The sequence below is a fragment of the Mobula hypostoma genome, chromosome X1 (genome assembly GCF_963921235.1).
Source record: "Mobula hypostoma chromosome X1, sMobHyp1.1, whole genome shotgun sequence".
In the NCBI taxonomy this organism is placed as follows: Eukaryota; Metazoa; Chordata; class Chondrichthyes; order Myliobatiformes; family Myliobatidae; genus Mobula; species Mobula hypostoma.
In genome coordinates this window covers 28,251,570-28,275,131 of record NC_086128.1, presented here as the reverse complement: position 1 = coordinate 28,275,131, position 23,562 = coordinate 28,251,570, and the positions used below count along the sequence as shown (strand labels likewise).

Below are 23,562 nucleotides of genomic sequence, written 5' to 3'. Positions count from 1 at the left end.
CTGGCGTGGTTCTACAATGTTTTGAGATGTCCTGAGATTGTACTTTACACCCTCAGGTTCTTCTCTCTGATGCGTCGTTGTTCTTGCTGCAGTGTGTCATATCAAAACTGAATATTGAATGAGAATGCTTCTAATGGGAATTTATGATGTTTTCAGGCTCTTGCTCTTTGTCAGTACCTTGATGAGCAGAAGATAAGCTTCTGTGGGAGGAAAGTGATTGAACTAGGTGCAGGCACTGGAATTGTGGGGATTCTGGCTGTACTTTTGGGTAAGTTTAATGTTCCCAACCAAAACTTAAATAAGCAAAATGCACAGTAATCTATGTCAGAATCAGTTTTATTATCACTGTCTTATATGACGTGAAATTTGTTGTTTAGCAGCAGCAGTACAGTGCAAAGACATAAAATTGTTATAACTTTCAAAATAGTGCAAAGAAAGCAATAACAAATAAAACCAGAAAATGATGGAAACACTCAGCAGTCCAGGCAGCATCTGTGGAGAGAAAAAGCTGTTAATGCTTCAGCTCAATGATCTTGAATCCCCAGCCTTAAAAATTAATGATTTCTCTCCACAGGTGCTGCCTGGCTTGTTGAGTGTTTCCAGCATTTTTTGTTTCATAGTCATACTTTATTGATCCCAGGGAAAATTGGTTTTCGTTACAGTTGCTCCATAAATAATAAATAGTAATAGAACCATAAATAGTAATATTTAAATTATGCCAGTAAATTATGAAATAAGTCCAGGACCAGCCTATTGGCTCAGGGTGTCTGACCCTCCAAGGGAGGAGTTGTAAAGTTTGATGGCCACAGGCAGGAATGACTTCCTATGACGCTCTGTGCTGCATCTCGGTGGAATGAGTCTCTGGCTGAATGTACTCCTGTGCCCAACCAGTCCATTATGTAGTGGATGGGAAACATTGACCAAGATGGCGTGCAACTTGGACAGCATCCTCTTTTCAGACACCACCGTTAGAGAGTCCAGTTCCATCCCCACAACATCACTGGCCTTACGAATGAGTTTGTTGATTCTGTTGGTGTCTGCTACCCTCAGCCTGCTGCCCCAGCACACAACAGCAAACATGATAGCACTGGCCACCACAGACTCATAGAACATCCTCAGCATCGTCCGGCAGATGTTATAGGACCTCAGTCTCCTCAGGAAATAGAGATGGCTCTGACCCTTCTTGTAGACAGCCTCAGTGTTCTTTGACCAGTCCAGTTTATTGTCAATTCATATCCCCAGGTATTTGTAATCCTCCACCATGTCCACACTGACCCCCTGGATGGAAACAGGGGTCACCGGTAACTTAGCTCTCCTCAGGTCTACCACCAGCTCCTTAGTTTTTACTTCAGATTCTGCATTTGCAGCAATGGACCTGGCATGCGTTTTGCTGGTGGAGTGTATAGGGTTGCGTAGGAGGGTGCAAGGGTTGGGCGAATGGTGCACAGGACATTGCTAGTGACTGCCCAGCCTAACAGAACCTAGTGAGAGGTTGATATGTCACTGGAAACCAAGAGTCTTCTTACCCATCTCCAGGCTGTACTAGAACCTCAGCCCTAGAGGAGGAAGGGCAAGCCCCTATATTTCCCATGTCTTTCAGCACATGAAGGCCCATCTTGAATCAACAAGTACCTCAGTCTTAAGCACTTGACAAGTCAACGGTAATGCCAAGGGGAGAGAGTGACGAACAAGCAGGAGCATGGTCTGGATTCTCATCCCTTTTCTTAAATCTCTCCATGGCTTCACTGCTAACCCCACACCCCTCCCTGACCCCCTCCCTCCCCTACATGCTTCCCCATCTCTGTAACACCTTCCAGCCCCTTCACCCCTCCCCGTCTCTGCAACCCCCCCTTCAGTCCCTGTACTTCTCCCCATGTCTGTGATCCCTACACCCCTCCTAGTCTCTGTAACTGCCTCCAGTCCTCACTCTTCTGTATTTTCTTAAAACAGTGTAAATGTAAAACAGGTCTCTGCTGAAGTCTGTGATTCCAGCCAATGATTGTAAAATCTTGGACCTTTCTTACTTTATGTGGCTCGGTGTAAAATGCAGGTAACACTGCTGTAAAGTAATAATGTTACAGGTTGTGTAGCATTGTCATTTGGATTCAAAGACTTTTGCACCTACTGACTCCCAGATCTTTAGGGGTAAGCTGTAAATGGGGAAATATGATTTGTTTTTCTTTCCTTTTGTTCATCAGGGGGCGATGTAACCTTCACAGACCTTCCTCATGCTTTGAAGGAAATCAAGAGCAACATCTCAGTGAATGTACCCTCTTCCTGCATACACCGCTTACGGGTCTGTGCCCTTTCCTGGGGCCATAATCATAGCCAGTTTCCCAATGACTACGATGTTATTCTGGGTTCTGACATCGTGTACCTGCCTGAGACCTACCCCTTGCTGGTGCAGACACTGCAGCACCTCAGCACGCAGAGAACCACCATTTACCTTTCGTCCAAAATGCGAAGGGAGCATGGGGCTGTCTCCTTCTATGAGGAGATCCTGCCCCAGCATTTCCGGTGCCAACTTCTTCATAGGAATGAGGAAGAAAATATCAACCTCTATGAAGTGACCCAACTAGAACATTGTGTCGGAGAGCACTGACTAAGCCAGCCAGGGAAAGCACCCCAGGGCCCATCTCCAGATTCACAAAGCTGGCTGTAGGTGGCTCCTGTAGTCAGTTCTAAGACTTATTTTCTGTTATATGAGGGGTGATTGATAAGTTCGTGACCTACGGTAGAAGGAGTCAATTTTAGAAACCTAGCACATTTATTTTTCCTACATTTACACACTTAGTCCAGCGGTCGTGGAGCATACGGATCCCTTCTTTGTAGAAGTTGGCGTCTTGGACCTCCAGAAAGTGGTCCACAGCAGGGGTGATTGATAAGTTCGTGGCCTAAGGTAGACGGAGATGAGTTATTTACTTCAAGCTTTCTGCATAATCACTCAAAGAGTTGAACTGCACGTGCATGTAACGAGAGCTGTATAACTCATCCCCTTCTACCTTAGGCCACGAACTTAACAATCACCCCTGCTGTGGACCACTTCTACAAAGAAGGGATCCGTATGCTCCACGACTGCTGGACGAAGTGTGTACATGTAGGAGGGGACTACGTTAAAAATAAATGTGCTAGGTTTTCTAAAATTGACTCCTTCTACCTTAGGCCACGAACCTATCAATCACCCCTTCATACTACATTTTCTAATTGGCCTTTCCCTTTTTTGCTTTTAAGCCCAATAGTTTGACCTGGGTTGTATCTTGGTGCTCTGGGACCAGGACCAGGACTGAGCAGCCATTCTGCAAATAGGGCATTTCCATTGGCTGTTTGACCACATGTGCACAATTTCCAGTGGAACTGAAGTTACTGGATGGTGATATGTTGGGAGAAAGCTTGGTGGGTTTTCCTCTCCCCACATACCAATCCCAACGATGCCAGTGATACCAGTGGCACTCCTATTAGTGCCCCTCACCACACCCCTCTCAGTCCTCCTCTTCACATAAGATCTAGACAGTGTTTGGATGAAATAGAAACTGCAGATGCTGAAATAAAAGCAGAAAGTGCTGGAAGTACTTAGCAGGCCAGACAGTCTCCACATAAAGAGAAATAAGAGTTAATGTGTTAAGACTGAGACACTATGGAGACTCAGTATTATCAATTTTTAGTCCTGGGATGGGCCTAGCAGCCATACAATAGGCAATCTGGCATAGTCGTCATGGACTTGATTGGCCAAATTGCCTCCTCCTACATCATAAGGAAATGTATAGAAGTACAGCCTCTTTTTGAAGGCAGGTTTAGTGGTTTTGTTCAAGTGCAGAGTTGGGACTGGGAGAGGGAGTTTGAGGATGACTTCCTTCCATGGCTGTGTGAACAAATGGGCAGCTAAAAACCATGGGTTACCACCCGTCTGCTGATATTTATTCAGCTTACTCATGTAGAGATGCATCAGTGAAGACCAAAGTAGCTTCCCCCAAAACAGGCACCCACAGTGGGCCAGAATATTTTCAAAGCTTTTTTTCAAAAATAACTTTTTTTTCTGAGGTTAGATTCCAACTTGTGCTTGGAAACCTGTCCATGTGCCTTAGATGCCCTCCAGTATGTCAACCAAACAGACAATCTTAACATGTGGGCAATGTGAGTCAGGCAATTAGACCATGGGGTGTTGGGGGGGGGGGGCAGTGGGATGAGAAAGCTGTGTGTGAATCTGCTCACTCCTGACACGTAAATTGTTATTTTGGATTAGAACATAGAACGTACAAATCTACAGCACATTGCAGGTCCTTCAGACCACAATGTTGTGCTGACCATGTAACTTACTCTAGACACTGCCTAGAATTTCCCCACTGCTTAGCCCTCTATTTTCTAAGTTCCATGTACCTATCTAAGAGTCTCTTAAAAGACTCTATTGTATCTGCTTCCACCACTGTTGCTGGCAGTGCATTCCACGCATCCACCACTCTCTGTGTGGAAAAACTTACCCCTGACATCCCCTCAGTACCAATTTCCAAGCACCTTAAAACTACGCCCCCTCGTGTTAGCCATTTCAGCCATGGGAAAAAGCCTCTGACTATCCACATGATCAATGCCCCTCATCACCTTATACACCTCTATCAGGTCACCTCTCATCCACCGTCATTTCAAGGAGTAAAGGCGAAGTTCACTCAACCTATTCTCATAAGGTATGCCCTCCAATCCAGGCAACAACCTTGTAAATCTCCTCTGCACTCTCTCTGGTCGTGAGGTGACCAGAGCCGAACACAGTACTCCAATTAGGGTCTGACCAAGGTCTTGTATAGCTGTAACATTACCTCACGGCTCTTGAACTCAATCCCACAGTTGATGAAGGCCAACACACCATACGCCTTCTTAACAACGCTGTCAACCTGCACAGCAGCTTTGACTGTCCTATGGACAAGGACCCCAAGATCTCTTTGATCCTCCACACTGCCAAGAGTCTTACCATTAATACTATATTCTGTTTTGAAATTTGACCTACCAAAATGAACCACTTCACATATCTGCGTTGAACTCCATCTGCCACTTCTCAGCCCAGTTCTGATTCTTATCAATGTCCTGTTGTAACTTCTGACAACCCTCCAGACTACCCACAACACCCCCAGCCTTTGTGTTATCAGCAAACTTACTAATGCACCTTTCTACTTCCTCATCCAGGTCATTTATAAAAATCACAAAGAGAAGGGATCCCAGAACAGATCCCTGTGGAACTCCACTGGTCACTGACCTCCATGTGGAATACGAACCACCCTTTGCCTTCTGTGGGCAAGCCAATTCTGGATGCACAAAGCATGGTCTCCTTGGATCCCATGCCTGCTTACTTTCTCAATAAACTTTGCATGGGGAACCTTATCAAATGCCTTACTGAAATCCATATACACTACATGTATCTGATGACCAAGAGCAGATGATATTTTTGCTTTCCCTCTTTCTCTGTCACCACATCACAATTCAGAGAGCTTTATGCCGACTGTAGTATTCCCATTGTTGCCTGGGGTGATTCAGTCTTAACAATATTCAGTATTTGACATTTGAGCAAGATGCTAACATTGGGCCTCCAGGAAAAGAAACTACAGGTTCATTGTCTTACAAGAAGGGAAATGGCAGTGTGCAGTAACGCCTGAGCTTTGTACTAGTTGAGTAAGTTCGAGGTTATAGTATGGTGCAGTGGCTACTGCTGCACAATTTGAGAGCTTACATTTGACAATAGTTCTAAAGGAGACAATCTGGCTTAATGAAGCTAAATTATGATCTGGGAGTTGCTCAGGGTGTCAGGAAGAGCATTGATCAAAATCCCTTCTGTCATGCTTTATATTGTGCCTTGGGCAGGTGCTCTGAAAGTCCTCAGCTTCTCCTCGTTCACCCTATGGACTTGCACTCAACATTAGCTGGGCTAAGCTGAACTCATCGACCTGCTGATGCAGACTTCTTTTCAATGTTTGCCCTGGATTCCCCAGGTCAGAAAGTTCAGCTTTATTCCATACTGGCCTACCCACCCCATGAGTGTGAGAAACAAAAGTAAATTTATAATCATGGAAGATGTTTTTGAAGGATTTTTCTTGAATATAAATTGTGCCTTAAATATAAGCAACACTTAAAAGCAAAAGTGCCTTTGAACTAACTATGTCTGCTTGTACTGTATATTATCTTTCCTGTGTCCTTGGAACTACCATGTTGCTGTATAATTACTTTGGGCAATGTTCCTTTGAATTCAGCTCCTAAACCAAGACACTGTATTGCACAGACTGTAGAAAAGCTGACTATCTTCAATGTGTAAAATATTGATCATAAAGCCAAATTCATCATAGATCCTAAAATTGCTTGTTGTCATTTTTTCCCTCCACAGAAAGAATAAGATTATATTTAAATAGTGCTTTTCAGAATCTCAGGAGACAAGAAACAGAAGCAGGAGTTGGCCTTACAGCTACTCGAACCTGCTTGGTTTACTAAGGTTGCAGATGATCTTTTGTCTTAAATCCACATATCCTCTGATTCCCATAGAATCCAAAAATCTCCTGTACTCAGCTGTGAACATAAACAGTGACCCCTCAGCCTCTGAATGAGACAATCCCAAAGGTTCACAACCCACTGCACGACAAAGCTTCTGCTCAGCTCTGCCTTAAGTTGGAGCAGCGCAGTAGCATAGTGGTTAACATAACACTATTAGAGTGCCAGTGACCTGGGTTCATTTCCACAGCTGTCTGTAAGGAATTTTTAAGATCCCCCCTGTGACTGCATGGGTTTCCTCTGGGTGCTCGTTTCCTCCCACATTCCAGAGTTGTACAGGTTAGCAGGTTAATTGGCCACATGGTGTAATTGGGCAGTGCAGGCTCATTGGGCCAGAAGGGCCTGTTACTGTGCAATATCTCTAAATAAAAATAAATAAATCGCTAAACCCTATTTCAGACTCTCCAGCTTGAAGGAAACAGCCTTCTGACATCTACCCACCCAATCCATTGCAGAATGTTGTATGTCTTATTTAGATAATTTTATACTAAAATTATACTTATACTCAGAATTTAGGGCAGTGTTTCACAATTTCACCCTATAGGGTCCCTCATCCTAGGAATTAGCCAGGGAATCTGTTGTACTGTCTCCAGGCTAATTGTATTTGGAGACTAAAACTATCCAGATGTGGTTTCACCAGATCCCTATAGCATGATTCTACTAAGGCTTCCCTTTGCAATAAAGACCACCACTCTATCTACCTCCTAACTGCATGGTTGCTTTCTGCATTTCAAGAACCAGCACATCAATGCTTCACATTAAACAGCTGTTGAAGGATCATTGCTGTTATGATGATGACATTAGGTAGATTCAACAGGTGCCAGAAAACCTCAAGTGGCCATTCGTATGTTAAATCAGCCAGGCAGTTTGGTTCCAAAAGGCATTTCCAGAACCAAGGAGGCACAACAGACCAATTCTAGTGCAGATAGCTGGTTGCAAATCTAGTACAACTTGGGACCATGTGGTACATTTACAGAATAAGCCATAGGTAGACAGGGCTGTTTGTTCAGAATGTACAGTGCAATGGGACTGAGATCTTTAGCGAATCCCAGGCAGCAAGCCTGTTGCACTTGGTAGTGTCAGCTAGTCAAACTGGGACTACCCAAGCATTGGCAAGGTTTTAGAGAGGGGAGAAAGAAATTGTGTGTTGATCAAGAAAAATTAGAACATAGAACAGTAAGCTCATGTTCATTTAATTTGGATCAATATAAAGAGTTGACATCAGTCATTTTATCTTTACTTTAGAAATATGATTATTAAGTGTTAAATTGCAGTTTTTATTCTTCAGAACAGCAGTACTTTAATTACATAACTATTGAGCAAAACATCTCAAGCCATTTCACAGAGTAAATGTTTCACTAAACTAATAGCGAATATGAGAGTAGGTGACCAAAATCTCATTAAGTGGGGTTCAAGGCCTGTATTTAAGCAGAAAAAGCAGGTTGAGGTATGTAAATATTTAGAAAAGGAGTTTCAGGCAGCTGAAGACGCAGGCACCAGTGATGAGGCAATTAAGTTCAGTGATGGTAAAGGAGCCAGAATCAGAGATGCCTCCTAACAGCATAAGGAATAGGAACAGGAGTAGGCTATCTGGCCTGCCAAGACTGTTCTGCCCTTCATTAAGATCATGGCTGATCTGACCATGGACTCAGCTCCAGCTACCTGTCTTTTCCCCATAACCCTTGGTCACCTGCTCGCATATTCTCCAAAGAAATATTATGACCGACAGTGCGTGGGCCCCAGCCCACAACGTGTTGATTTAAAGGCAAGTGTGCTGTTCACCCAATGTAGCAAGGAAAAAGAGGGCTGACTTTTATATTCTGTTCATACTTTGACAAGGGGAAACGTGTTTTATTTTCTTCTAGTAAGATTTCAAACGATTTCATCAGAAACTCAGAGCAGCATTCAAACTCCGCCCTCTCTTGGTGTCCTCTGGGTGAGATGTTGTTGTAGTTTGACTCCCCTGTAGCCTCGGTTCGTACTAACTCTTTAAACTCACCTTTTTTTCCTCTCTTTCGTGGTACTTGACAAGGCTGTCCTCTTAGTCCCCTATTATTTGATATTGCATTAGAACCTCTTGCAATTGCTATTCGAGAATCTTCAAATATTACTGGGATAACTCGGGGATTAAAGTCCCATAAATTATCACTCTATGCTGATGATTTACTTTTAAATATTTCTAATCCTGAGAGATCCATTCCTGCTGTTTTAGAGTTATTAGCACAATTTGGTCTTTTCTCAGGTTATAAATTAAATCTTAGTAAGAGTGAACTTTTTCCGATTAATAAACATCTTCCCTTATATTATAAATTTCCATTTAAATTGATTAATAATTACTTTTCATATCTTGGGATTAAAATTACTTGTAAACATAAAGATTTATTTAAGACTAACTTTTTACCATTAATACACCATATTACTCAACTTTCATCTAAATGGTTTCCCTTATATTTAACTTTGATTGGTCGTATTAATGCAGTTAAGATGTTTTTTTTGCCAAAATTTTTATGTGTTTCAGGCATTACCAATTTTCGTTCCTAAATCTTTTTTTGATAAAGTTGACTCTAAAATTTCTTCATTTATTTGGCAGAATAAGAATCCGAGACTGGGTAAAATACATTTACAGAAAGCTAAGAGAGATGGAGGTTTAGCATTACCTAACTTTAGATTTTATTATTGGGCTATTAATATTCGACATATGAAATTTTGGTTACTTGACCGGGACATACTATCTATTCCTAAATGGGTAGCATTGGAATTACAATCTGTTCAGGGTTATACACTTGGTTCTATTTTAGGTTCCTCTCTTCCTTTTGATTCGAAACGCCTTAAGCAGGTCTCTAACCCGATAGTTAAATATGCTTTGCGCATTTGGTTTCAATTCAGAAAATTTTTTGATCTTAATCAATTCGGGTTAGCGATTCCTATTTTAGGTAACATATTTTTTCCTCCCTCTTTTACGGATCGCGCTTTTCAAACTTGGAAGACTAAGGGTATTTTACGGTTTTTGGATTTATTTTTAGATGGTTCCCTTATGTCTTTTGAACAATTATCTAATAAATATAACTTATCAAGAATACATTTTTTTAGATATTTACAAGTTAGAAATTTCCTAAGTACTATACTTTCTTCCTTTCCAATGCTTCCTCCTATATATATTTTAGATTCGATAATTAACCTTAATCTATGTCAGAAAGGTGCATCGGCTATGATTTATAATATTATTATGAAACTTAGGAAAGCTCCATTTGATAAGATTAGGGTAGATTGGGAACAGGAATTGGGGCTTACCATTTCTGTGGATGATTGGGGGCAGATTTTACAATTAGTTAATACTTCCTCTATTTGTGCTAAACATTCCCTAATTCAATTTAAAGTGGTTCATAGAGCACATATGTCCAAAGATAAGTTAGCGCGTTTTTACTCGCATATTAATCCTTTCTGTGATAGATGTTCGGGGCAGATAGCCTCTTTAACTCATATGTTTTGGTCTTGCCCTACTTTGGAAACTTTTTGGAGAGATATTTTCAATATTATTTCTAAGGTATTAAATATAGATATCTCTCCTCACCCTATCACTGCTATCTTTGGATTACCTAAAATTTCTAGTAATCTTTCCCCTTCAGCCCGTAGAATGATTGCATTTCTTACTTTAATGGCGAAAAGATGTATTTTACAACATTGGAAAGAGCTTAATGCTCCAACTACCTTTTTTTGGTTTTCTCAGACGATTTTATGCTTGAATTTGGAGAAAATTAGAAGCAACCTTTATGATTCTTCATTTAAATTTGAACAGATTTGGGGACCTTTTATTCGATATTTTCATTTAATGTAATATTTACCCTTCTTGTTTTTTTTTCACTGTTTTAATGGAGGTCGGGATTGAGGACGTGATTTTAAGTTTAACTCTGTTTGGTTTCAAGTTAGCCCATTGCTTTGCCTTGCTTTTAGTTAGCTGCACGGTGGGTTTTTTTTTCTTTTTTTTCCATTGATATATATAAAATTTAGTATACTATTATGTTATCTTGGTTTCTTATGCTTAAATTACATTGTTTGTAGTATTTTCTTTTTGGTATTGTTATCTTTTGGAATTTTATTATACTTTAACATTGTATTAATGTTTATATGGCTTACCTTTTTTGTATACTTACTCAATAAAAAGATTTAAAAAGAAAGAAAGAAAGATTTCAAACGATTTCATCAGAAACTCAGAGCAGCATTCAAACTCCGCCCTCTCTTGGTGTCCTCTGGGTGAGATGTTGTTGTAGTTTGACCCTGTAGGCTTTCCGTCGCTGTTTTCTTCCGGTGGTATGGTAGCCTTGTGTCTGCAGCATTGATACGGTGAACATGGTCGTCTTGTGTGCCCTGCGAACCGCTCGAACCGGGATCTCCAGGGTAAAAATAACTTTCTATCCGGTTACCGCGACACCGATGAACGATTTTAATAGGATTCCGGCGGAGAGAAAACAATCTGTAGAAGGCCAGAGGCTGCGTGGTAAAACTAATGTGCTGGGAGGGAATGATGGACGGTAAGGTTTGGCCAATTAACAGTGGACATTTGCCGGGCGTTGTTATCTCATTGGAGGATTTCAGACGCGACCCTCCCTCCTTGGCGAGCAGGGAGAAACGGGTGGTTTCCTGCAGGGCGGTCCAACATGATCGTCTGATGCAGTACAACAGCAACATGCAGAGGGACAGGGACCAAAGATTTTAAATAATCAAAATAATTAGAGTGACAGATCTTCATTTATACACCATGTGTTGAAAGAGATTCTTTGGAAGAGCAATGGAATATCTTAAATTTATGAAGGAGAAATTCGGTGGGGAAAGACGGTGAAAGAGGGGACACGAGACTGCAGACCCTGAAACCTGGAGCAACTTAAAAGGTGTTGGAGGAACTCAGTCGGTCAGACAGCATCTATGGAGGGAAAATGGACAGCAGACGTTTCGAGTCGAAGCCCTGATTCATAGATGGTACCTGACCCACTGAGCGCCTTTTGCGTTATTGGAAAGCTCTCTTGAGGGGCTGGCAGAGGGATGACGGCTGAACGTTCTCTTCTGATGTTTTCTACCCTGGGGTTGTGGAGGTTGGATCATTAGAAGCAGTTAAGGTGGAGATAAATGAAAGTTTTGAACGATCGGGGAATTAAAGGTTTTGTCAAACCGGTACAGAAGAGGAATAGAGGGGTAGAGCAAAATGATTATATTGAGTGGTGGGGTAGGTTTGAGCAGTTGTTGGCCTATTCCTCCAACTTGTGTTTTTAAACTGATAAAATTTATACCCTATGATGATTTTCACTTTTTAATGAAAATGCAAACAAGTTGAACTGTTAAAATTGCAGAAGGTGCTTAATGATTGGCAATCTCCTGCCAAAATGAATTAATAGTCTTGTGTAGAGTTATAGAACATTACAGCACAGTACAGGCCGTTCAGTCCATGATATTGTGCCAACCTACTAACCTTTCAATAGTCCTCCAATTTTCTATCATCCATGTGCTGATCTAAGAGTTTTTTAACTACTCCTAATGTATCTGCACTATCCACGCACCCACCACACTCTCTGTAAAGAACTTACCTCTGATATTCCCCTATGCCTTCCACCAATCATCTTAAAATTGTTTCCCCTTATATTAGCCATTTCTATCCATAAGACCACAAGACAGAGGAGCAGAATTAGGCTATTCAGCCCATCAAGTCTGCTCTGCCATTCCATCATGGCTGATCCCAGATCCAACTCAACTCCATACACCTGCCATACACCTGATAGTTTCCCATCAGGAAACTCAACTTCTGCTTTAAATATACCCACGGACTTGGCCTCCATCGCAGTCTGTGGCAGAACATTCCACAGATTCACTACTCTCTGACTAAAAAAAAGTTCCTCCTTACCTCCGTTCTAAAAGGTCACCCCTCAATTTTGAGGCTGTGCCCTCTAGTTTTAGATACGTCTCCACGTCCACCCCATCTAGTCCTTTCAACATTCGGTAGGTTTCAATGAGATTCCCCCACAATCTTCTAAATTTGAGTGAGTACAGGCCCAAAGCTGCCAAACACTCCTCATATGTTAACTTCTTCATTCCTGGAATCATCCTTGTGAACCTCCTCTGGACCCTCTCCAATGACAACATATCCTTTCTGAGATATGGGGCCCAAAACTCTTGACAGTACTCCCAAGTGCCACCTGACTAACGTCTCATAAAGCCTCAACATCCTCCTTGCTTTATATTCTATTCCCCTTAAAATAAAGGCCAACATTGCAGTTGCCTTCTTCACTATAGAGTCAACCTGTAAATTAACCTTCTGGGAGTCTTGCACGAGGATTCCTAAGTCCCTCTGCACCTCTGATGTTTGAACCTTCTCCCCATTTAGGTAATAGTCCGCACTATTGTTCCTTACCAAAATGCCTTATCAGACATTTCCCAACACTGTATTCCATCTGCCTCTTTTTCCCCCCATTCTGCCATTTTGTCTAAGTCCTGCTGCAATCGCATTGCGTGCTCAGCACTGCCTACCCCTCCACCTATATTCGTATCATCTGCAAACTTTGTCACAAAGCCATCAATTCCATTATCCAAATCATTGACAAACAATGTGAAAAGTAGCGGTCCCAATACTGACCCCTGCGGAACACCACTAGTCACCGGCAGCCAACCGGAAAAGGCCCCCCTTGTTCCCACTCAGGGACTCCTGCCTGTCAGCCATTCCTCTATCCATGCCGGTATTTTACCGGTAACGCTGTAGGATTTTATCATGTTGAGCAGCCTCCTGTGTGGCACCTTGTCAAATGCCTGTCCTGGCATAAAGTTTCTGGCTGTCCACTCTATCTATGCCTCTTGTTTTGTATACCTCTGTCTAGTCACCTCTCATCCTCTTTGCTCCAAAGAAAAAAGCCCTAGCTTGCTCAACCTATCCTCACAAGGCATGCCTTCTAGTCCAGACAGCATCCTGGTAAATCTCCTCTCTACCTTCTCTAAAGCCTGTGGTGTGACTAGTATTGAACTTATCTAAACACAGGAGATTCTGCAGATGCTGGAAATCCAGAATCACACACACAAAATACTGGAGGAACTCAGCAGGTTGGGCAGCATCTATGGAAATTAAATAAACAGCCAATGTTTCGGGTGGAGACCCTTCAGAGTTTCAGCCTGAAACATCAACTGTTTATTCATTTCCATAGGTGCTGCCTGACCTGCTGAGTTCCTCCAGCATTTTCTGTGTATTGTTCTGAATTTATGCTGAGTTTCAAACTGAATTCCAATGATGTAGTAATCCATATAAGTGAAAGTTGAGAAGATCAGAAAGCCAGACAGTAAGGGAACTTCCTACCTAATGCGGTGTTTGATTTATTATACAGGTTTTGTATTCTTCATCCTGCTTTGCTGGGGAAATCTTAATAGAGCTTGGGATTCAGTGCTTTTCTCATACAGAAAGAGAAAGCTATTAAGCATAAGATCTCTCCTAGCTTCAGTACTAATGGAAGGAGCCTGGTAAAATACCACTCTTTGAAGCATATTTGTTATTGGCCCCACAAATTTCTTGGTCTGCTTTAAGGGAAGTGCCCCCACTGAGGAATGTTTGAAATGAAGTACTCAGTGTGTGAGAAATGGTAAGCATGGGCTGCATCCCCTCACTGCTTGCTAGTAAAATCAAGAAAGACACACTGGATACTTTCCTCTGTAGCCCAAAGCATACATGATTCTGGAACTTTGTAAAACCCTAGTTGGCTCAGAGCTAGAGTACAGTGTACAGTTTTGGTCACTATACAACAGGAAGAATGTGATAACAATAGAGGAGATTCACAAGGATGTCACCAGGACTGAAGAATTAATGTTAGGAGAAAAGGTTGGTAAGGCTCAGCTTTTTCCATTTGGAACAGAAGTGGCTGTAATGAGATTTAATTGAGGAGTGCAAGATCATGACAGGCCTAGTCCCCTTAGCAGAGAGGTTGAGAATTGGGAGACATACCTGAGAGTGTTAGAATTAGAAGCAGCAGTAGGGCATTCAGCCCTGATGCCTGCTCATGGCTGATCTTCCTCAGTGCCCCACCAGTTGCATGTCATTTCAACTCTCCTTTGCACTCCCACACTGACCATTGCTATGGAGAGGGCAAGCTGAAATTGGAAGAACAACATCTCATATTTCTTTTAGGTAGCCTACAACCCAATGGTATTTGTGTTGAATGTTTTTCATTTCAAGTAACCTACAGCCCTGGTGTTTTCTTCCCACAGGCATTCACCTCCGCACCGTTGCTAGAGGGATTGAATTTAAGAGGGGAGGGAGGTTATGCTGCAACTATACAGGGTACTGGTGAGGCTGCACCTGGGGTACTGGTGAGGCTGCACCTGGAGTACTGCATGCAGTTCCGGTCTCCATACTTGATGAAGGATATACTGGCTTTGGAGGCAGTGCAGAGGAGGTTCACCAGGTTGATTCCAGGGATAAAGGGGTTAACCTATGAGGAGAGATTGAGTCGTCTGGGACTATGCTCTCTGGAATTCAGAAGAATGAGAGGATTTCTTACAGATACATAGAAAATTATGAAAAGGATAGATAAGATAGAGGCTGGTAAGTGAATCTAGAACTAGGGAACATAGCCTCAAGATTCAGTGTAATAGATTTAGGACGGAGATGAGGAGAAACAGCTTTTCCCAGAGGGTGGTGAATCTGTGGAATTCTCTGCCCAGTGAAGCAGTGGAGGCAACCTCATTAAATATATTTAAGACACAGATAGATTTTTGCATAGCAGGGGGAATTAATGGTTATGGGATAATGACAGGTAAGTGCAGTCGAGTTCACGGCCAGATCAGCCATGATCTTACTGGATAAGTGAAGCAGACTCAACAGGCCAGATGGCCGACTCCTATTTCTATGTTCTTGTGCCTTTGTTCATCCCTCCTATCCACTACCCAACCGGCTTGCACCTGCACATTATCCCCTCCTGAAATGGCTCCATCTACCACCTTCTAACCTCTAGCCTATCTTCCCACCTGCTGCACTGCTATACACTGGCACCCTTTCCTGTTTCCTCTCAGTCCTGATGCAGTCTTGATCTGAAACATCAAACTGCACCCTTTGCCTCCACAGACACTGCTTGACCCACTGAGTTCTTACAGCATTTTGTGTTTTGTATTCAGAAAGTACTTGGATGAGTGCTGGATGTGTTGTAGACAGAGCTGGGAAGTAGGACTGGGCAGGATTCAACTGCACAGTCACCAGAATGGCCACTTCCTGTGTCATATATTTCCATAATCTTGCTTTGTTGGTTGTGGGTGGGGGTGTTGTCAATGACTTTGGTCTTTGACTGAATATATTTAACAATGAGGTAGCATCACACAGGAGTTAGACCAGACTACGGATGGAAAGATTAAAGTCTGTTGATACCATTAGAAATTTTGGTTTTGTCTTCAGCAGATCTTCTCTACACAACCAGCCCAGTTTCTCCACTGTTCTGGGGCTAGATTGATAGTAGCTGATAAAGATCTTCTCATTAAACTCCGGAAGAAGACAGGATACTCATTTACAAATTGTAAGAAGGCTTTGGAGAAGTTTCACAGTGACCTTCAACAGGTAGGTGAAAACTAAAGGGCTGAAGGGCCTGCTTCCACTTGTACCTCTTACACCCATTATTACCCCGTCATGCACTTAAATCCCACCCCACCCCTGCTTCTCCTGTCTTGAAGACTATGTTATGGTTCCTTTGATACCTTGCCTCAAGGGGTCATTCTTCACTTGCAGAACTTGAAAATTTCAGCAAGCTGCTCATTAGCAGACCTGGCTCGATTGGAGCAGAAGCCCAGCTAATTACTTTTGTACCTCTCTCTAATCGTGGCGTGTTCAGCAGCCAGCAGTTAGCTTGCTTGGAGCTAACTTCATGCAGACCAGAAGTCAAACCGGGAGGTCCCTGGTATATGTATCATAACAGAGTGTATGCTGCATGTAATCAACACTGTCTCATAGCCATAGGTTTTAATTCCTCCACTGATGGTGCTTTGAACGTATATTCAGCCAATATTGTACTGCAGAGTAGCTCATCCAGAGTGAAGGAGCATAAATCAATGACTTCAATTCAAGCCATCATTCTTTGTGTGTGAACACAGATTGATGGCAGGCAATCAACTGTCAAAGGTGTTGTGCCAGGCCTGTCGGTTACAGTGAAGACACAGATGCTGTAACCTAGAGCAAAAAAAAACAGAACATAGTTTCTTTAACTAGTGTTGAAATTACCCACCAAACTGAAGCTCAGTAGTGCTGAACTCTGCTTGCTTGTCTAGTAGCTTAATTCTGATGCCACTGATCTCCTGTTAAGTACTTAAAGCAGACAGTCACTTTCCCCAGGCCAGCCATTGAACCAAGAGTTCATGCTTGTGCTAATTCTTGTATAGAACCACCAATGAAAAGCACGAGATGTAATGGAAACACATGCTGGTTAATTATCAAACTCCCAGTGCCCTGAAGATGCTAATGCTGACACAGAGAGACTTCCATAGCCTCCAGGTTTTACAAAGATCTTTCCAGCAAATTAACTACTTTTGAAGTGTGGTTTTCTTGTCACGTAGGAATAAAGCACAATATGCACCTCTTCCATTATTTAATCAAGCAATTGATCGAAGTATCTGGCTTGTTTCTCTTGGTAGAACCACCAATGAAAAGCACGAGGTGTAATGGAAACACATGCTGGTTAATTATCAAACTCCCAGTGCCCTGAAGATGCTAATGCTGACACAGAGAGACTTCCATAGCCTCCAGGTTTTACAAAGATCTTTCCAGCAAATTAACTACTTTTGAAGTGTGGTTTTCTTGTCACGTAGGAATAAAGCACAATATGCACCTCTTCCATTATTTAATCAAGCAATTGATCGAAGTATCTGGCTTGTTTCTCTTGGAGATACGGAGTCCAGTTTCAACTCATGGTTTTGAGGAAAGTTGATTTTCCTGTTAACATCAACTGCTTCAGTAAATTTGTGTACTTGTTCTCTAGTTGTGTAATTTTAAAAATAGATGAGAAAATATATAACAGCAGAATCATTGACTCGAAATAGGTACACTGGGAAATGGGTGGCTGTCTGTAACTGAGAATCCGTCAGGTAAATCAGGGCAATCTCACCACCATCTTCTCATGGGGGAAGTAATTTACTGCCGGGTAACTGGTAGTTAATATCGACTTCTTTTCAAAGGCTGAAGCCTGGCTGCATGAACAAGCCCACAAGGAAGGATGGAGTAAAGCTTCTAAACTACAAGGCCGGAAGACAAAGGAGGGTCTTATTGGATTGCTGCACGATGGAAATTTGGCTGTACTGGTGGAGGTAAAGATGAACAACTTTTGAACAGTAAGAAATGTATTAAATTACTGAATCTGCAGTACTGACGGACCCTGCCTGTGTGGCCCTTTCAAAGAGCCCTCCAGCTGGTCCCACTCACCCCTCTGTTTCCCCACGATCTGGTGCCCATTCTATTCCTTTTGAAGTACCACTGAATCTGTGCACCCCGGCCATTCTGTATGGCTGCAGTTTCTGTTAAAAGTCACAGGCAGGAAAATTCCCTTTGGGCAACACACACACAGAATGCTGGAGAAATTCAGCAAGGTCAGGCAATGGAGGGGAATAAACAGTTGACATTTCAGGCTGAGAATCTCAGCCCAAAGCGTTGACAGTTTATTCCCCTCTATAGATGCTGCCTGACCTGCTGAGTTCCTCCAGCATTTGGTGTGATTTCCGGCATTTGCAGAATCTCTTGTGTCCAAAATTTCCTTTGAAATAGTTAAAATGAAAGGCAGGATTGACAACCAGAAAATTGACTTTAAGAAAAATACTGAAGCAACAGAGGGCGGTGACAATTTTTTAATGATGATGTTCTGTATTCTAGTTGCATATAGAATGCCATCTGAAAAAAACACTGGAAGCAGATTCAATAATAATTTTCAAAGGGAATCAGAGACAGGCTTTAAAGAAAGAAAACTCCAGTGCAGGGAAGTGGAGCTCAAGTCAAGTGGGCTTTATTGCCACATGTACATGAGGTACAAGTACAATGAAAAACTTGTTTGCAGCACCATCACAGATATGTACGTTCAGGCAATGCACAGTGAAGGACTGCAAAACAGATATTAGTGCAATAAAACCCCACAATCAGAGACAAGTTCATGGTAGGGTAAAAGGTGCTCCATAGTGATCCTTTGCTGAGGTAGTGATCAGGGTTGTGTAGGTCGGTTCAAGAACCTAATGGTTGAGGGGAAGTAGCTGTTCCCGAACGTAGTGGTGTGGGACTTCAGGCTTCTGTACCTTCTGCCTGATGGTGGAGATCCTTGCTGATGGATGCCGCCGCCTTGAGGCAAAACATCCTGTCAATGTGGGGGAGAGCTGTGCCAATGACTGACAATGCTGTGTCCAATACTTTCTGCAGCCTCTTGTGTTTCTGTGTGTTGGAATTGCTATAGCTGGCTGTGGTGCTTTGAACAGTGTATCCGTGGAAGTTAGAATATTTGGTGACATGCAAAATTTCCTCAGGCTTCTTGAGGTGCTGGCATGCCTTCTTCGAGATTGCATCAATGTGCTGGGCCCAGGACAAGCCATCCAAGATGTCAATGCCCAGGAATTTGAAGCTGCGTACAAAGTGAGAGTTGGCACGTGGTCTCCTGACTTCCCCTTTCTGAAGTCAACAATTAGCTCTTGGTTTCGTTGACATCGAGCATGAGGTTGTTATTGTAGCACCATTCACCCAAGTGTTCTATGTCACTCTTTTATGATGACTCATCACCACCTGTGACTCATGGGATAGCTGTTGGGAATTGACCCTGGTGTGATGGGCTGAATGGACTCCAGTACTGTCTAATATCGCACCCTTGTGTGTGTCAAGTGGACCTTTTTTTAGTATAATGTTTCTTCCCTTGCAGGTCAATTGTGAAACTGACTTTGTTGCCAGAAATATAAAGTTCCAGCAGTTGGTGCAGCAGGCAGCAGTGGCCACGATGGAACATTGTCACTCCAAGCAGGCAAATACCATTGATTATACCAAGGTTTGTCCATGTTCTGTCTCTTTTCTATGTCTATGCCAGTAGATACCCATTATCATTGTTTTTGAGTCTCCAATCTAAGAGACTAAACAGTGTATACTGTATATACAGGCCTATTACTGCTTTGATCTTGATACCCTCATTGATAGGATACTCCTATTTAAGCCCAGAGGACACAGGTGCAGACCAGCATTCTAGGTTTAAGGACCCTTCCAAGTGGGAAACAGGTGGAGTTTAACTGGCTAAACCTGTCCAGCTGAGCTGCTTGGAGGATTGGGAAAACCTTTCATCGCTGATGCAGCCAGTACCACACCACCTCCAGGCCATTCCCTTATAGGGTTCTGTGAACCTGTGTTTGAAGAATCACGCTCCACTGGCTGCTCAAGCCTTGGGAGTCCTTTTAGCAGTATAGAACATCTGATTAACTATTAGCAATACCCTGGAATGTTGCTTCCGATGTCGAGTGACTGGGTCGTAGCCGCTACCAATTTGCTGTAAGAAAAGAGATTATTAGGGTTGGTTGCATTTTCCATACTTCATTATTAAGGACTAGTGGCTTCCCACTGTGACATGAACTCAGCAATTGCAGAAGCACAGGAGGAAATAGAAAGACAATGCTGAAAACACACAGCACTTCAAGGCAACATCTGAGGAGAGACACAGTTAACGTTTCAGGTGATGAACACACACAAAAATGCTGGAGGAACTCAGCAGGTCAGACAGCATCTACGGAAATGAACAAACAGTTGACGTTTCAGGCCGAGACCGTTCTTCGGCACTGGAAAGGAAGGCGGAAGACTCTAGAATAAAAGGTTTGGTGGGGGGGAGGTGGGGGAAGAAGGATAGCTAGAAGGTGATAGGTGAAACCAGGCAGGTGGGAAAGGTGAAGGGCTGGAGAGGAAGGAATCTGATAGAAGAGGACCATGGGAGAAAGGGAAGGAGGGGGGGACCAGGGGAGGTGGTAGGCAGGAGAGAAGAGATAAGAGGCCAGAGTGGAGAATAGAAGAACGATTAACCAGCAGGGGATGTAGTAGAGGTGAAGGAACTGAGAAAAAGGAATAGCATTTTTGCAGGAAACAGGGTGGGAAGAGGTATAGTAAAGATAGCCATGGGAATTGGTAGGTTTATAAAAGATGTTGGTTAACAGTTTGCCTCCAGAGATGGAAATAGAGAGATTGAGAAAGGGGAGGGAATTATCAGAAATAGTACGAGTGAATTTAAGAGTCTGGAGAAAGTGGGAGGAGCAGAAGAAATTGTTGAGGGTGAGGACCAGTTCTGCCAGACGGAGGAGGGTGGTAGTGCAGGGGAACTGGTTGGTTCTTTTATTGAGAAAGGAGTGGAGAGCTCTAAGGCCTTGATGGGGGATAGAAGTATATAGGGATGGGCAAGTGTATAGGAATTGAACGTTATGAGGAGATGGAGGACATGAGAAGTGTCATGGTTGTAGGTAGGAAGGAACTGAACCAAGGGGGATAGAATGGAGTCAAGATATGAGGACACGAGTTCAGTGGAGCAGGAGCAGACAGAGACAGTCCGGTTTGTGAATCGTGGGTAGGAGGTAGAAGTGAACAGTGAAGGAACTTTGAGTTTGTTGGCAGTGGGAATTCTCCAGAGTTGACGAGGTCAGTGATGGTGTTGGAGACAGTTTCTGATGGTCCAGAATCGGGTCCTCTCAAGGGATAAGGATGAGGCAGTGTCTGAGAATTGCTGCCTGGCCTCAGCAGGATAGAGATCAGTCCACCACAAAGGACCTGAAACACAAATTCTGTTTCACTCTGCCTGACCTGCTGAGTATTTTCTATTTCAAATTTTCAGTGTCAATAGTATTTTGTTTAAGTGCTGGATGGAATGCCTAACTTGTCACCTAAGATGCCATGTCTTGGGGATTTCTGCAAAGTTTGATATTCCCTATGAGTTCTTCAAAAGGCAAGTTCTGGAGGTTTGCTGTGCTATCAGAGATTGACTACTTTTCTTTCTCACACTCTTCACCATCCTTATATTGAGGCAGCTTTAGATTGTTCAGTATTTCCCGCTGGAGTTATGTGTATTGGAGTATCAATATGCTGGTGTCACAAAGTAATGACAGGTGGTTTCAACATTACAGTGAGATGTACCAAGTGGAAGCACATAGCTGCCTTTTAGAGAGAGGAGGGGAAATAGTGTCACAAATCATCATGTGCTGCTCTCAGTAAGCCCCTCCATTCTGTTTTGCAGGCTTCAGCTTAAACTGTTTGTCCAAAGATGGGTTGGGAGAGCGTTTCCAATTAGAAGTTTGTATATATTAAAACTTTACTCATTACTTTGCAGAGTTTCCTTATGGCTGAAGAAATAAAGCAATTGAAAACAAGTTTAGACAACCGTGCTCTCGCTGACCAGCTCGCTCTGGCCATCGGTAAGGCTGGGGGTGCAATCTCTGCTCAATGAGCTGTTCTGCCTTTATCCTTGGGTGGTGTACACGAGGTATCTTGACTTTATTTACAGAGAGCCATCCTGCTTTTTGCAAACATTTTAACTTTTCCCTTTTCTAATAAAATCCTTTAAGGTAACCTTGGTGAGAACATGGCAATCAGAAGAGCTGCCTGGGTGGCTGTGCCATCTGACTGGTACATTGGTACATATGTTCATGGACAGCTGCCAGCAGACAACCCATCCCTTTCAAAGATGATGTTTGGAAAATATGGTGCGTTGGTGGTCTACAGGGCCCTGGAACAGAATTCCAAAATAAACCTGCCTGAACTAGGCCGCAGGTTGGGACAACATATTGTGGGGATGATGCCTCTGTCTGTGGGGTCAATGGATGACCCGCCTGGTGATGATTCAGAGACCAAGATGTTAGCTCAGCCATTCCTGCTGGACTCTGGCACAACGGTGGGGCAGTTCCTGCAGATGAGCGGCGTGTCAGTATTGGACTTCGTGCGATATGAATGTGGCGAAGCAGCCGAGGTGGGCGAAACTGTGTAGTTAGAGTATTGTAATGCCTCTGGCAAAGAGTAACAGTGCATTTCATTGTCCATTTTCGGATGTAGAATAAAATAAGAATATTCATCCTATTTAGTGAGGATTGATCAATCTCTTTTTCCCCTCCCTTTTTAAAAAAGCTAGGGCTAAATTGTTTGCCCATTTTCCTCTGACCATTCTTCATTGGGGATGGGCTTGCTTTAGGAGTAACTGAGGTGGGCCACGTGCACCAGAGTCAAACACAATATCCATAGGTATGTATGATCAAGCATAGGTCACTGGCTAGTGCTGGGCATCGAGAAACTTGACTGAAGTTACCTGAGTCGAAGGAAACTGAGGTCATCATTAGTGCCTTCACTAGAGAGTAAAAGGAATATAAAGGTATACTATGGCATTTACAATACAAGAATGTCCCAAAGACTCTTTGCAGGCCAATGAGACTGTAGTTCCTGTTGTAATATGAGAGACTAATCTGTGTACTGCGAGCTCTTGCAATCACCAATGAGATCAATGACCACACTGCATATTTTAATATTGTTGCCTGAAATATTTAAATACCAGCTCTAGGACTTGGAGACAACCCCCTGCATTGTTTCAAAACAGGGACATAGGATCTTTAACATCCACCTGACAGGGTAGATTGGACCTCAATTTAATATATTGAATTGAATTGACTTTATTACCTACATCCTTCATATGCATGAGGAGTAAAAATCTTTACATTATGTCTCCGTCTAAATGTGCATCGTGCAATTTATAGTAATTTATAATAAATAGTATGTACAACAGGACAGTCAATATCGCACTGAAATATAATTCTATCAGCATGAGTTAATTAGTCTGGAAGAAGCTGTCCTGGAGCCTGTTGGTCCTGGCCTTTATGCTGCGGTACCATTTCCCAGATGGTAGCAGCTGGAACAGTTTGTGGTTGGGGTGACTCGGGTCCCCAATGATCCTTTGGGCCCTTTTTACACACCTGTCTTTGTAAATGTCCTGAATAGTGGGAAGTTCACATCTACAGATGTGCTGGGCTGTCCACACCACTCTCTGCATTGTCCTGCGATTGAGGAAAGTACAG

General features: G+C 42.8%; 1 protein-coding gene across 8 annotated transcripts in view; it reads left to right on the top strand.

The window, feature by feature from the left end:
* tsfm (Ts translation elongation factor, mitochondrial) overlaps positions 1-23,331 on the top strand; it is a 32,687-nt gene extending 9,356 nt beyond the window's left edge. For 2 of the 8 annotated variants that reach the window (XM_063037850.1, XM_063037851.1), the window contains exons 3-4: positions 157-268; positions 2,199-2,770. In XM_063037850.1, coding sequence (XP_062893920.1) covers positions 157-268; positions 2,199-2,602 — 516 coding nt within the window. In that variant the 3' untranslated portion in view covers positions 2,603-2,770. Of the gene's footprint in view, positions 1-156; positions 269-2,198; positions 2,771-10,788; positions 10,915-11,161; positions 11,494-14,197; positions 14,363-15,928; positions 16,088-17,694; positions 17,824-19,406; positions 19,530-21,833; positions 21,919-22,068 lie in introns of those variants that run through there. The other 6 variants (XM_063037852.1, XM_063037846.1, XM_063037847.1 and 3 more) reach the window with 6 other exon arrangements.
* Positions 23,332-23,562: the final 231 nt, after the last annotated feature.